This window comes from Thermochaetoides thermophila (genome assembly GCF_000221225.1).
Source record: "Thermochaetoides thermophila DSM 1495 unplaced genomic scaffold scf7180000011814, whole genome shotgun sequence".
Classification (NCBI taxonomy): Eukaryota; Fungi; Ascomycota; class Sordariomycetes; order Sordariales; family Chaetomiaceae; genus Thermochaetoides; species Thermochaetoides thermophila.
Genome location: NW_006383030.1, coordinates 301,447 through 315,783, shown reverse-complemented (window position 1 = coordinate 315,783; position 14,337 = coordinate 301,447). Strand labels below are relative to the sequence as shown.

Here is a 14,337-nt window from a genome sequence, read left to right as displayed (position 1 = left end):
GCAATTGTTGATCATGGAACTACGTATGTTAAAGAGGCCATGCGGCGCCCGTGAATATTTTTGTTGACTTAGGACTCTGTCTCCTCGTGCCTTCTCCCTTGCGTTGGCCACATGAAACTTGATCAACAATGACCAGGGCGCTAAAGTCGATTCTGCTCGGGATTGCCGCTTTGGCGGTCGGCACCCATGCTGTCCCCTGTCAGGGACCTCGCACTTACCAGGCCGAAGATGCTGTGTTAACTGGGACGCACATCGATACCGCGCAGCCAGGCTACACTGGTAAGGACTGAAGCATTGAACGGACAAAAAAGTTATGTTGGAGTTAGGATGGGAGAATACTGACCCATGGCAATAGGCAGCGGCTATGTGACCGGGTTTGATCAGTCTTCTGACAAGATCACCTTCAAGATCAACAGCCCTAGCACCAGGCTTTACGATCTGAGCATCCGTGTGGCTGCCATCTATGGCGAAAAGCGCACAACTGTCGTCCTCAACGGCGCCTCGAGCAGCGAAGTTTACTTCCCTGCCAGCGACAGCTTCATCACTGTCTCTGGTGGTCAAGTGCTGCTAAATGAAGGGGCTAATACCCTCGACATCGTCAGCAACTGGGGCTGGTAGGTTGTATCGAGACTCAGGTGCTCCTTGACATTCCCTAAACTGACTCCACGCCAGGTATCTCATAGATTCCATCACTTTGACGCCCTCGGCCCCTCGCGCGGCTCATAACATCAACCCAAACCCCGTCAACCCAGCCGCCAATGCCGACGCCAAGGCCCTTTACAACTACCTCAAGTCCATATACGGCAAGAAAATTCTCTCCGGTCAGCAAGAGCTCTCGTGGGCGAACTGGATCTCCCAGCAGACGGGGAAGACTCCGGCCCTTGTCTCCGTCGACCTGATGGACTACTCCCCCTCGCGTGTGGAGCGCGGCACTGTTGGCACCGCCGTGGAAGAAGCCATCCAGCACCACGAGCGTGGCGGCATTGTATCAGTTTTGTGGCACTGGAACGCACCGACTGGTCTGTACGATACCGAGGAGAACAGGTGGTGGAGCGGCTTCTACACGCGCGCAACAGACTTCGATGTCGAGCAGGCGCTGAGCTCGACGACCAATGCCAACTACACGCTCATCATCCGCGACATTGACGCGATCGCCGTGCAGCTGAAGAGGCTGCAAGATGCCGGAGTGCCCGTTCTCTTTCGTCCACTGCACGAAGCAGAGGGCGGCTGGTTCTGGTGGGGTGCGAAGGGTCCCGAGCCGTGCAAGAAACTGTGGAATTTGCTATATGACCGGCTCACGAACTACCATCAGCTGAATAACCTCCTGTGGGTGTGGAACTCGATCCTACCAGAGTGGTACCCAGGCGATGATACTGTCGATATCCTATCCGCAGATGTTTATGCGCAGGGCAATGGTGTAAGTACCCGGAGTTGTGTCTCAGAGACTTTTTTTAAAAAAAATAAATAAAACTGACCCTTCATTTTTAGCCAATTTCTGTGCAATATAACCAGCTCGTTGAGCTCGGCCAAGACAAGAAGATGATTGCTGCCACCGAGGTCGGCGCTGCTCCTCTTCCGGACCTTCTGCAAGCCTATCAGGTGCACTGGCTGTGGTTCGCTGTTTGGAGCGACGGCTTCATCAACAATGCTGAATGGAACTCGCTCGAAACTCTTCAAACCGTGAGTATACTTCGTCGAAAACAAGCACGTAGAAAATCTTTTAATGCTAACAACACACAGATCTACAACCACGACTACGTCCTGACTCTCGATGAGATCCAGGGTTGGCGTAATTCTGCGTAGATGCCAGTATTTTGACACTAAGACTGCTTTGTTAAAAGCACACGCTCAGCGTTATAAATCTTCGTCTTATTCTCTGCCGGGCGATATTCCTGGAAGATGGGAAACATACACTGCCCTGCGAATCGTGTGTCCCCTCTTATCTCTTGTACATATCTTGTTTTTTCTTTCGAGGGATAGATGCCCTCACTTTGTACAAGCACACTTCGTTCCGATAAGGACCTTTCGTGTCTCAGTCTCTTGTCCTTATTGCCCCGAAGACTCGCCCTTTGATATCCATTCCAGTTGGCATGCGTTGATCCCAAAACGCCCTTTCCGAGATAACGCATGTTTCTTCAAGGCTCTTGAGTCCTCGATCCAATACTCGGCATCTCTTCGCTGAAATATCTTGTTGAAAGTTGCCCTCCCTGACAAGTTGCACGTGGATGTACTGGAATTTTGAATGAGAAAAGAGCTTTGGATGAGATCCAGACATTTTATTCTCAGTTTCCCGCTAGAGTTTTGTTGAGAGCAGGACATCGAGGCCCTCAGCGACAAAGGCATATGTCGTTACTATGCCTAGCCTTCTCTCATGGAAGCCTCTGGACCATGACGTGAAGGCTGTGGGTGTGATCTAGAGGACAAACTATTGCTGGGAAAGGTACCAGGTGTTTCCCCGCTTCCGCATCACTGACAGCCCTGTTTCTTGCACTTTGCGCATATATCTTCGTCTTTCTTGACCGTGTTGGTGCAACCGCAACTGGTGTAGTAGTGGGCACAGGGTTTGTCCGCCATGGTGATGTGCCCGTCTCTCTGATGGAGCAATCGATCGATTGACGACAAATTGAGGCGCAAAACAACCTATTTTGACAAGTTTCTGGTATAAATCTCGGTGAAGTATGTGAGAATCTCAGGCGATGTTGTGGTTAGATAGCAGCTTGTGTCGATGGAGATGCCCTGAGAATGGTAGATTACGTTGTTATATCGTGATATTCCCCCTCCCCCCAGCTATCGATCGATAACTCCCCGTGCATGCATGTTCGAATTGCAGTGATATCATCCATTTTATTATTTCAAGACTGCCATAGATGCGCTGTGATCCATGGGCTGATCGGTTGAGGATATCGGCTTGGACGGTGATGATATCAGACCGGCACACCAAGCGGTGAAGGGAAGCAGGGAGGAATAGAACCCAAAGGCCTGGTCCGGAACATTTCCCGGAGCATGAAGAGGCCTCGTGCTCCTCCAATGATGTTAGGTTGTTTGACTGAATGGAATGGTTGCAGTTGCACCCCTACCCAGGAGGCTACATGGACTGGTTGCCTTGAACGACGATTGGTAAGATGCGACAACCAGTCTGTCTGCGAGCATTGGGCACGGGCATCAGGAGCCCGGATATCAAAAACCAATCATGACTGTCTGAAGGTCGGCACTTCTTCCCAACAGACTTTCTGCTGCAATATAGCGCCGTAGACTGCAAGGCTTCCCCAACAGCTAGTCTCTGGGCCATCAGTTTCGTCCTGGTTGCATCTTGTCCATCGACGGATTACCAAGCAAGTTTGAGCCTGGTAATGGCTAAGAGGCAACACATGAGGAGGTGAAAGGTCTAGTGATCCGTGGCTGGAGGAGCCATTGTTCGATGTCTTCGGGCTATCATCAACGAAGGTCTGGACCCCGTTATCCCCATTCCTCTGTGTAACAGTCACAATTGGTGTCAATGCATGCATGGAACCTTCTTGATAGACCTCATACACCTCCTTGCCTTCAAGTTCTTCATCCAGTCAGCAGCGAATTGAGCAGACGTTAATATTTTACCCTCCTCGATTTCCCGGTCCAAACTCCGAGGGGCTTAGAAAAGTAGGATGGCGAACGCCGCTCCGGCGAAGGAGTCGCATCTGAAAAATCGTTCATCGTTCGCATCTCCTCGCCTTAAAAAAAAAGAGTAACAAGCAGTAACCACAGGTGACTTTCTTTTGAAACCCAGAAAAAACGTTACGATTTTACGACTCAAGTTTTGCGAGTTGATATGACCTTAGCATGAACTTGGTGTTCTTTAGAGAAGCAACCATGCTCTAGACCGAGATGCCACAAGTCCGCCGTCAAAAAAAAAAAGAGAGAGAATAAAAATAAACAAATAAACAAAAGAAAGAAACCAAAAACACTTCCACACCGAAACAGTTCCTTGTTTACGCGGGGAAACAATAAGCCGTAAGCCCTTTACAAATCAGTTGAAGTGTGCTCTAACGTAAGCGACACTGTCTCTTAAGAGCACATGAAACCAGGTTTTACAGGTCCTCATGTGAGGCTGAACTCTTGAAAATTGATGAATATGGAAGTTGGATTAAAGATGAAAGCGGGGCATAATTTCCCCACCATTAACTGCTCCCCTCCCGCCAGGGGCGGGGAACCCAGTGCGGGGTTGAAGCCCACTTTTCCCAGCGATTAGCACGCTGGTCGAGAGATGATGAGAAGGGACCCTGGACTGGATGTTTGCAAAGGGTAGCGATCTCGGACTTTTCGGAACGGAGCTTGGTTCGTTGGAAGCTGCTAGCAGTGGTTCAATAAGCAGCTCTTGCTTACAAACAACAATTTGCTTGGCCGCCATCTCCTCAACGGCTCGTGGGATAGCGCCATCGATGACGCCAACGTCCTGGGGGCTGCTTCTGTGACAATTGGAAAACAAGAAGTGTGTGGAAAGCACCCTCACCTTGAGGAAGCTGGGCATCAGAGTGGTCTGCCATTAAATAGAGAAATCTCCCCCGAAATCCCAGATCAACCGTGCACACATCCACTTTTGCAACTTGCATCACCAAGGCTCGTCCGGCAACAACATAAGCAACCATGGGTTCCCAGGCTCCCGAGATCATCTTGTACACCAATCACCGCTGCCCATGTATGTCATGCCATGCCAAAACTCTCTGCCTTGATGTCAGACTAACAGGCTACAAGGGGCTCATCGGGCGCACATCGCTCTTGCAGAGCTCAATCTCCCCTACAAGGAGGTGATTATCGACCTCGACACTCCTCGCAGCCCTGAGTACCTGGCGATCAATCCGCGAGGCTTGGTCCCGGCGCTGTCGTACAACGGTGAGATCATTATCGAGTCCGCCATTGTTGCACAGTTCCTGGCCGACCAGCACCCCTCGCATCTGGTCCCCCCTTCTAATGCTCCCGGTGGTGCCCTGCGTCGCGCTCGCATTGCACTGTTCGTCGACGCCTTCTTCAGCAAGTTCAACAGCGTCCTCTTCGGTCTGGGCACGGCCAAGACGGAGGAGGAGAAGCAGGCTGTTGTCGAGAAAGCTCTCAACGGCCTCATCAAGGAGGTGGAGCCGCTGCTCAAGGACGCCAAGCCCTTCTTTGGCGGCTCTGACAAGCTTACTCTGGCCGAGGTATGAAGGAAGCCAATGTTTATAGATGATGATGATGGACAGTTGCTAACATGGGCACTGTAGGTTCTGACGGGCTCCTTTGTTATTCGCTTGAAGACGTTCAGCAAGGCTGAGCTGTACCCCAAGGAGTTGTACACCAAGATTACGCAGCTTGCGCCCAACTTTGCCAAGTGGGCGGAGGCTGTCGTGGCGCACCCGAGCGTCACTAAGATTTACAATGAGGACGAGGTGATCGCGGGCATGAAGGCCAGACTCGCGAAGACTCGCGGGAACTGAAGAGCAGGATGTCCGATTAGAAAACAAAAATTGGGTCTGAAGTTTGTTATGGTGATTCATGACGGAACTGTAGAAATAAGCTTGTCTTTGGCGCTAACCATGCACTATCGGTTAGCACTGTGATGGTGGTTGTGTCTGCGTGCGATAAATTGAATTTTGTTTTTTTTTTAGTAGCGTAGGTTCTCTTCAAGTTGCAAATTGGAGGAATTGAAGTGCGTTGAAGGAAGCAACAGATATGAGTCTCTTCCCCCATGCGCGGCATCCCTCTCTCTCCGGCCTGTGTTGTTCACAAAGGGACTGGGACCAATCGCGATGACCTCTGACGCCAGGGAGGGGTAAAGCCTTTGCCAGTGGATTTGCTCTGTCTGATGATACCATATGCATCATGCCAATCGTATGTCAATTCTCCTCGCGTTCGCTTCTCGTCTGAGATGGGCTGATGGTTCATTTTCGATTTCTGTTGTGCACCTGCGAGCCCCCCAACAAAGTTTCTTGATTGAATAGAAGATGTGATGCCTAAGGCAGAAATATCTGCCAAGCGCAAGGCTGCAGACCTGCAACTCAAAGCTTCAGGGGCGTGGAGCCTGAAATCCACCGGCCCAGAACTGGGGAGCCGAGGCATGCCACCAGCTGAACCTGGAAACTGATGTTAGGCCAGACCCACAACATCGCAGCCGCCAGTCGCCGTCTCGTCTTGACTGCAACACCATTTGCATTTGCATTTGCATCTCCATCGCAAACAACCGCAGCCGCCTACCTATCTGCAGAACGTCCATTATTCCCCCCCTTCCCCGGATCCCTAGCCCACAAAGCGTCAAGTCGTTGAATTTTTTCACAACCTGCTTGGATTCTTGGCCACAACCTTCTTGTTGAGCACTTCTCAGCTGGCGCCAAGGCCAATTTTTAATCATTGTTCGCGCGTCACTCCATGTTGGTCCACCTCCGTCATTTCTCCTGAGTTTCTGAGTCGCTGTCCGTCACGGTGTACTCGATTCACCTTCCATCATGTCGACCGCGTCTTCACGCGCCATTCAGGCCCACGGGCCGGGTAAACCAAAAGAGTCGGGTTTTCTGCATGCCGTGTCTGCGCCGGCACGATGGCTGAATACATATGACGACTTCATCACAAAGAATTCCCACCAGGTTTCGCAAATCGAGTCGACCCTTCGATCGCTGACTTATATCATCCCCGGTATGATTTGTCGGATGATAATATTACGCATCTTTTTCAGGATATACTGACCTTCTGCGCTGTCAGGCCGCTTCCGCGATGCCGAAATCGCCTCTGAATCCATCCACAGTGGCGTCCAGCTTCTCTCTCTTTACCATGACACCCTCCTGCGCAAGGCACAATCGCTCTCCAAGATACCCGTCCCCCCTCTTCCCCGCTCATCGTCACTCCACAACCGCTATACTCGTTACTGGACTCTCAAAAGCCCCCTCTACCGGCGTGTTGCCTATGTTTTGCAGATCGTCAGCTATGTCGAGTTATTGTGTGAGATGGCGGCGAAAAAGCGCGGCGAACGCACTCGCTGGCGCGTGGTCATCCTGCTGGAAGCCGTCAAGGCCGTCTGCAAGCTGCTGCTCCTGCGCATCACCCGGTCGCGCCCTCTTGTGTCGCCGGCGCTTCCCGAGCGCGAGCCCATCCCCGAACAACCGTCCGAGGAAGAGGACAGCTTCGACGACTTCTTAGCCGGGTTCGAGGAAGACGACGAAGACCGTCGCCAGATTGCCAGCAACATCCAATCCAACAGCGCTGGCCTTGTTGTCGAACAAAAAACCCCTCCCCAGCTCGGTCCCCACGGCGAATGGACCATGCCCCGCACCGGCATGACCCTCCCCCCGCTCCCCGCCCCCGGCGACATCACTAGCTACCTGCTCTCGCGGGTGTTAACCGCCGACGACATCAAGCCAGCTGCGAAGCTCGTCAACCGCCTGCAGGGCCCCGCCGCCCTGACCGCCGAGGTCCTGCACATTTTGGCCCCTGTTGTCTTCGCCGTCGCCATGGCCCGGTACCATCTCGCCAAGAGGGCCCAAGGCGGTACGAAAGCGACCGGTAAGACCGGGGCTCTTGCCGCGTGGGCGCCTTGGGTTTGGGGTATCGCGTGCGAAATGGTGGCGAGACAGCTGCGCGATCGCGGGCTGAGGACGACGCCGCTGGAGAGGGAGGAGTGGAGCCGGCGCGGCTGGGCGCTGGCTTGGTGGGCTATGAGAGGGGCGTTTTATGATAATGTGACGAAGGGGTTGATTGAGGGAGTTAGGAGGCGTATGCCTGGGTTCGTGGCTGGCATTATTGAGGATTATGAGTATCTCTGGGAGAACTACTACTTCAGCACGAGCAACGACTGAGCTTGCGCTGAGGCGAGATTTTACTTGTTCTTTTTTTTTTTGTTTGTTTGTGTGTATTGGTGTTGGGAATGAAGGATACATGAGTTCCAGGAGTTGGGAACGCGGCAGCATACCATGATGGGATGGATTGTGGTTGGCATGAAATGATTGACTAATGCGTGACCCCATTGTTAGGTAGTTGTTACTGTTTGATGATGTACATAATATTTGTCGGATTTCCGTCCGGCGGCATGTATTGAAGCCAGTCTGCTCAAGTGAGCAACGCCGTGGCAATAGATCTTCTTCCTATTACTTATCTTAACCTTACAACATGTGTTTGTGAACAGGAAGCTTTACGGTAATAAAGCATACCTACTACTTATGTGAATCTTGACTTCAAACGCCATGGATGTTGACCCGCACTCCTACCCTAACCCTGAACAGGGAGTTTATTTCTTTTTTTTTTTTGGAGGGGGGGGTCTTCCATCTTGGATCTTGGCGACATCGTGTGGTGTGTCATTCCTGTCGTCTCACACCTTCGGCGACTCACTCTACGTCACTCCTCTCAATGAATACAATATAAAATTTTATTCACGCGCGTCGAATCCCTATTTGCAAATTGACGCGTAAGGACTTCGACCCCTGTTCCTATTGGCATTCATCCTGTCGACCCCCGCACAAGAAACGGTGCTCGTCTTCAAACTCTCTCGCCTCTGCGTCGGATATCACGGGTTGCATGAGAACACAAGACGCGACTCAGTTACTGAGGAATTATAAAAGACGGCCTTCAAAAGTACCAGGCTACATACACGGTTGAGCCGATAAGGTGCTTACAGGGGCCAAGTGTGTCAACCATACCGCGACCACAGTCCGTGTGTTAGAAATCTCACTCTCAGCATCTTTGACACTGCTGGTCAGCCACCATGCCGGACAGCCAGGGCTCCGGCTCGGGCCCTGAAGGGGAGAATGGAGTTAAGAGAGCTGTAGGTTTGTGCTGAAGACATGTTTGGTTCAGGATTATTATGAACAGTGAACCCTCAGCCCTGTATTCTTATCTCGTTCCTCATTTCTGCCCTGCATGATGAACACGCACGACTAATATATTTCTAAGTGCGACCAATGCCGTCTCCGAAAGGTGAGTGTCAACTAAACCCAGGATACCAGGACAACCTTGACCAAACAAACTAAACAGTACACAGATCCGATGCGACAAGGAATCACCATGCTCAAATTGCAGGACAGCCAACCGCACATGTAGCTCAACCGGCGCCGGGCAGAGGCCTAAGGAGGCCCGCCAGCGTGTGCTAATATCAACTCAATAGTCAGTGAGACTGTGGTCTTTAAACTCCTTACCCCTGAGCATATCGCTAACACCCTCCTCCTCCCCCCAGCGAGCGCAAAATCGATTACTTTGAAGCCCGCCTCGACAACATCGAAAACATGCTCCGTGAGCTCACCGTCTCCCTCAGCAGCGGCCGCTCCCCCGCCGCCTCAACCACAGAAAGCACTCCCGGACCAACCGCTTCATCATCCATCATCCCCCTCGCCCCTCCAATCGCCCCAACTTCCCCTCCCTCTTCCAGCGCAGCCGCCACGGCCACAGCGGCCACAGATGACATGGTCTACGCGCCTACAGAAGGCAACGACTCGGACGACGCAGTGTCCGCCTTCGAAGGCGACTCCTCCCTCGCCGCGCAAACCGTCTTCGCCAGCGAATTCCTCTCGCACGCCGTCGTTGCCCGACAGCTTGTCCCCCTCGCCTCGGGCGGCGGAGAAGGCGACGAGGACTCACTCGCGCCCGACATGCACTCGGCCCTGTCCAGCCTACAACAGATCGTGAAGCTTCAGAACAGGCCTAGTCCGCATGAGAATCGGTTCGTGAATGCTAAGCCGCTACCAAAGGGGGGTGTCAAAGAGTTGCCGATGCCGCCAGCGCATGTGGTTGTTGCTGCGCTGAGGGAGGTGAAGGACGTGCCGTTGGTGAGTTTCGCGACGATTTGTACCTTCGTGGCGGCCGACAATTTCACGGAGCAATGCAGAAGGGTGTATTTTGCGACGGAGGATTATAGCCTGATGACGTGGGGGGTTGTGAATGCGGGGTTGTATTTTCTGTTTCAGGAGAAGGCGTCATTGACGGGGGATGCGGCGCAGAAGGCACAGTATTTGGAGTATCAGGCGGTATGTCGGGATAATCTAGAGACGGCGCTGGCGAATCTGCCGTTGATTTTGCCTGCGAGAAGGGAGAGTATTGAGGTGGTGCTGTTGGGAGCTTTCTATGCGGTTGAGAACTCTAAGTTCTCGCTTGCGCGAGATCTCAACGCCATCGCGGCTACGCTGTGCCAGAACCTGGGTTATCACCGCCTGCGCGGGCCGCTGACTCCCGAGACGGAGCCGAAAGCGATTCTCTTCTGGTCGGCGTACCTCCTCGACAAGGCGCTCTCGCTGCGGTCGGGCCGGGCGCCGGTCATCCAGGACTATGATATCACGGTACCGAGGGAGCTAAGCGCCAATCCGCCAGGGGGCGTAGAGGTGCCGGACGTGTCGTGGCGCAGGATTCTGGAGCAGTGGATAGGGTATGCTGATGTTCTGGGGCGGGCGTACGAACAGCTGTACAGCCCGGCAGCGCTGGCTCGGCCACCAGAGCAAAGGGCTGAGTGTGCGAGGCAGTTGGTTGAGCGGCTGTGTAAGTACTCCCCATCTCCCCAGTTGGCTATAACGATGGCTAACCTAGCAGTCACCCTCGCCAACAAGCACGACGCTCTGATGCGGACAGCTCGCGAAAAGGTTCAAGGTCGCAGACTGGACGCCAACAGCCCGTACTCCATGGACCTGGCCATCCTAGGCGACGAGATGCAGCACTGGTCAGCCCTGACCCTCCTGTATCGAGCCATCCCAAGCCCGCCTGGGTCACCAAGTACATTCAACCAAGAATGCATCGACGCCGCGCGCCGGGCATTCGCCTGCCATCATGAATACATGGCGCTAGCAGGCGACAGCATGGCTGCCAAAGCGGGATTCATCCGATGGTATGTCCAGACAGAAATCCTCATCATATTGATTCCTAAACAATAGCTAATCTAGACAGGAACCTCATCTACGTCCCCTTTACCCCAGTCATCGTGCTCTTCTGCCACACCATTGAGACAGGTAACGAGGCTGACCTGGCGCGTCTTGCCGCCTTTGTCGAGTCGCTCGTGCCTGTGTGTGCTGCGTCCGATGCTGTTGCGAAGTTGCATCGTATCTGCCAGGTCCTGCACGACGTCGCCAGTCTGTGTATCCGTGCCAAAGCACACCTGCAACAACGTGTGCGCGGTACCGGTAATGGGAACGGAGCTAGCCCAATGACGACCGTGCACACCCCTTCCCAGCAGCAGCCACAACAGCCGGCAGGCGCAGTAGAGCAGCAAGATGTGACGATGGCTATGGTAGGCGACAACATCGACATGTATCTCAGCCAGCTGGGGTTCATGCCGCCGCAGTATGGAGCAAGCAATCATCACCCATTTGCTACAGCGACTGCCGCGACGGCAGCGCAGGCGCAGTTCCCCACGGTCGGTCCGACGGGGTTTGGGGCTGCTGGAGGGGGGGGGCAGGCCAACCCGGCGAACGAGCTAGGCAACTGGTTCTCAGGGAACACACACATCCTTGGGCTGTTGGAGCAGGACTTGTCAGAGTTTGAGCCGAGGATGTGGCCGATGGGCGGACCGTGATGTGATGATGTATGATAAAGAGTTCGTGGGCGTTTGGTGTTGTGGTTGTTGTGTTGGAAGGTTTTTTTCAATCGGTCGGTTTTCTCGGATCGTAAACCTCGTATCCCTCGTCCTCGGTGTCGCTCTCAACGAGTTCGCTTTTTGGCGCCGCCTTTGTCAATCCGCTATCCTCGCTCTTCTTTGCAGCATTATCCACAGAACCATCCTTCGATTCATTCGCATTATTCGTCCCTCCCACAGGCACAAAAGCCGCCTTAAACCCAGTCTTCTTAAACCCGCCCTTCTTGAAACCACCACCAAGCCCACCTCCTGATGCGGAAGAAGCGGCATCCCCCAGCTTGATGCTGATGACTCCCTGCTCCTTCTGCTCGAGCTTGCGGGCCCGCAATGCGGCGGTCGGGTCTTTCACCATGGCTTTCATGTCCTTGAGCCGCTGCTTGTGCTGATGGTCGTAACTGCTCAAGTGTGCTTCATATTCGTGCATTCGCTGGTAGCCCTTGGAGCAGAGCTCGCAGTAGAAGGCGGCGCGGGCCTCGCGCGCGGAGGAGGTTTGCGGTTGGGGGAGGGTTTGGCCACGCTGGCTTGGGGATTAGTTTTCTTTTCTTTTTTTTTTTTATCTTTCTGGGAGGAGATGATGGGAGAGAGATACGTACTGGAGCCATTTTGATTTCTATAATGTATATCAGAAGTAGGCGTACGGATTCTGAGTTGTGAATTTGCTGAATATTGTGAACAACTCTCCGTGAGCTTGGAGATGGTGGCGACTGTGATGAAGACAGGAACTAAGATTGAAATGAAGTCGACCAAGCCAAGTGGAGGTCTGATGTCTGCCAAGAATCCCCCTTGCCGTCTGGGGCTCAGTGGGGACGTGGGGCAGAAACCCAGGGTCCCAACGAGCTCTACGCCTAAACCCTGGGCTGTAACCCTAACCCTTGACCCTGAATCCTCAACAAACCCTCCCAAGATCGACTCGAACCCCCAACACTGTTTCGGGCTCTCTTTACACCCTCTTCTCGACTCGACTCGACTGGCACTGCCAGATCACCATACCACCTAACCAGCGCAGACCGGCATGCCGGCGCTGCCGTCACACACCATGGACCATCGCAGACTGTCGGTAGGGACGCTCGTCTCGGCCGTCTCGCTGGTCGAGTTGGATCCTGCCCCCATCGCCGAGGATGCCGTCGTCGACGACGCTGCGGATGCCCAGAGCTCTGGCCAATCCTCGCCAATGGCTTCGACCCTGCTCAAGTCGTCTTCCACCTCTACCAGCATCGGCCTGAGCGGGAGCAGTCACGGGCCCATCTTCTACTGTGGGTCTTCTTGCTCTCCGAAAGAGCCCTTTCATCCGGGCTGACCGATGGATCGCTAACATTGCCCAGTAACACGCATCCAGCGATACTCCTCTTATACTTTCACGCTCTTCTCGACGCTTCACCTGGCTACAACCTCGCTGATTCCCCTTGCCGCCCGCTCTGTTGCCTCCTCCGAATCCTACCTTCTCCTCGCCCGCGAGATCTACCAGACCCCTCTCTCCGAGCCCCTTCTTGTCGTCCTTCCCGCCGCCGCACACGTCGCCTCAGGCCTGGCTCTGCGCCTTCTCCGCCGCAAGCACAACCTCGACCGGTATTACGGCGAGGAGAAACCCGGCTCGGGTCCCACATCCTTCCTGAGCCGGCTGCGCGCTGGCTGGCCAACTGTCACAAATATCTCCGTCTCCGGGTTCATCTTCACTGTTTCCCTGGCGGCACACGCTTTTGTCAACCGTGGCTTGCCTCTTCTCGTCGAAGGCGACAGCGCCAACGTGGGTCTGGCTTTCGTCGCGCACGGGTTCGCCCGGCACCCCGTCATCTCGTACGCCGCCTACGGCGTGCTGCTTGTCGCTGGATGCGGCCACATGGTCTGGGGCTGGGCGAAGTGGGCTGGTCTGGCGCAGGGTGCGGGATGGGGGCTGGAGCGCGTGTCTGGTAATATAAGTGTTGATCGGGAGGCGAGAAGGAAGAGGAGGAGAAGACTGTTGATGATTAATGGTGCTGCGGCTGTTGCGATTGGACTGTGGGCTGTTGGTGGAATTGGAATTGTTGCCAAGGGGGGGTTGACCCCCGGCTGGGTTGGGAATGTGTATGATGGGTTGTATGACAAACTGCCGCTCTTGTGAAGGGCGACGTGCATGTGTGATTGATCGTGGGCTGGGTCGGTTGGTCGTGGTCGATATAGGATTGTCGGGGTTACTGGGGTCGGGGTCGGGGCTGGGCATCATAAACGGCACGGTTCTTGTTTCACGATCTGATGATGATGATGGCTCACTTCACTTGGAGATGGATACCCCCCGTGTATAGGGTCAAGGGTCAAGCATGACTTGCATCTCGCATCTCAAGAAGCTTGATAGACTGTGGCATGGACATGGATTCAATTTAACATGGCGTCTCGGTATAGTTCATCATGTATGGACTAGGTAGGAATTCAACAATCCGTGGAATGGAAAGCATTTACTCAGTCTCTGTTCCCTTGGGAGTCTTTTCTGGTGTGTTCCTTAGGTAAGCGGCTTCTTCTAACACGTCTTATTAATCTGGACGCTGATCTCTGGCGTACCTGATTACTTAACAGAACGAAGGAGATTCTAGGCCTTTGGCTGACTCGAGTATCCTCTAGTTGCACCGTTCAAATCCAACCATCTGGTCGCTGTTAGAATTCCCTCGGTACAGTTGACTTTAATAACATGTCCAGGTCATATCATTCTTATTGAGCATCATAACCCTCATCGCAATTACCCGGCCAACTCAGACCTTTTAAGAACCTTAAAAAAAAAAAANAAAAAAAACTAAACTAGACTTAGGTACAAAAGAAAGTAACAA

The 14,337-nt window shown here is 53.5% G+C and overlaps 6 protein-coding genes across 6 annotated transcripts; 5 read left to right on the top strand and 1 right to left on the bottom strand.

Moving 5' to 3' along the window:
- Positions 1 to 128: 128 nt before the first annotated feature.
- Positions 129 to 1,803, top strand: CTHT_0011220 (uncharacterized protein; the record flags this gene model as incomplete). Its single annotated transcript, XM_006691579.1, has 5 exons — positions 129 to 279; positions 356 to 614; positions 673 to 1,417; positions 1,513 to 1,680; positions 1,741 to 1,803. 5 exons carry the CDS (start codon positions 129 to 131, stop codon positions 1,801 to 1,803), a joined length of 1,386 nt encoding a protein of 461 aa, XP_006691642.1.
- Positions 1,804 to 4,620: 2,817 nt separating this feature from the next.
- On the top strand, positions 4,621 to 5,444 carry CTHT_0011210 (uncharacterized protein; the record flags this gene model as incomplete). The annotated part of the gene is made up of 3 exons (XM_006691578.1): positions 4,621 to 4,672; positions 4,729 to 5,168; positions 5,232 to 5,444. 3 exons carry the CDS (start codon positions 4,621 to 4,623, stop codon positions 5,442 to 5,444), a joined length of 705 nt encoding a protein of 234 aa, XP_006691641.1.
- A 1,005-nt stretch (positions 5,445 to 6,449) lies between these two features.
- CTHT_0011200 (peroxisomal membrane protein pex16-like protein) lies at positions 6,450 to 7,793 on the top strand (the record flags this gene model as incomplete). The annotated part of the gene is made up of 2 exons (XM_006691577.1): positions 6,450 to 6,636; positions 6,703 to 7,793. The coding sequence occupies 2 exons, from the start codon at positions 6,450 to 6,452 to the stop codon at positions 7,791 to 7,793; spliced, it is 1,278 nt and encodes a 425-aa protein (XP_006691640.1).
- A 902-nt stretch (positions 7,794 to 8,695) lies between these two features.
- Positions 8,696 to 11,482, top strand: CTHT_0011190 (uncharacterized protein; the record flags this gene model as incomplete). The annotated part of the gene is made up of 6 exons (XM_006691576.1): positions 8,696 to 8,755; positions 8,884 to 8,907; positions 8,972 to 9,093; positions 9,164 to 10,455; positions 10,507 to 10,798; positions 10,858 to 11,482. 6 exons carry the CDS (start codon positions 8,696 to 8,698, stop codon positions 11,480 to 11,482), a joined length of 2,415 nt encoding a protein of 804 aa, XP_006691639.1.
- A 67-nt stretch (positions 11,483 to 11,549) lies between these two features.
- On the bottom strand, positions 11,550 to 12,144 carry CTHT_0011180 (zinc finger domain-containing protein; the record flags this gene model as incomplete). The annotated part of the gene is made up of 2 exons (XM_006691575.1): positions 11,550 to 12,059; positions 12,136 to 12,144. 2 exons carry the CDS (start codon positions 12,142 to 12,144, stop codon positions 11,550 to 11,552), a joined length of 519 nt encoding a protein of 172 aa, XP_006691638.1.
- A 434-nt stretch (positions 12,145 to 12,578) lies between these two features.
- On the top strand, positions 12,579 to 13,640 carry CTHT_0011170 (uncharacterized protein; the record flags this gene model as incomplete). Its single annotated transcript, XM_006691574.1, has 2 exons — positions 12,579 to 12,795; positions 12,865 to 13,640. The coding sequence occupies 2 exons, from the start codon at positions 12,579 to 12,581 to the stop codon at positions 13,638 to 13,640; spliced, it is 993 nt and encodes a 330-aa protein (XP_006691637.1).
- Positions 13,641 to 14,337: the final 697 nt, after the last annotated feature.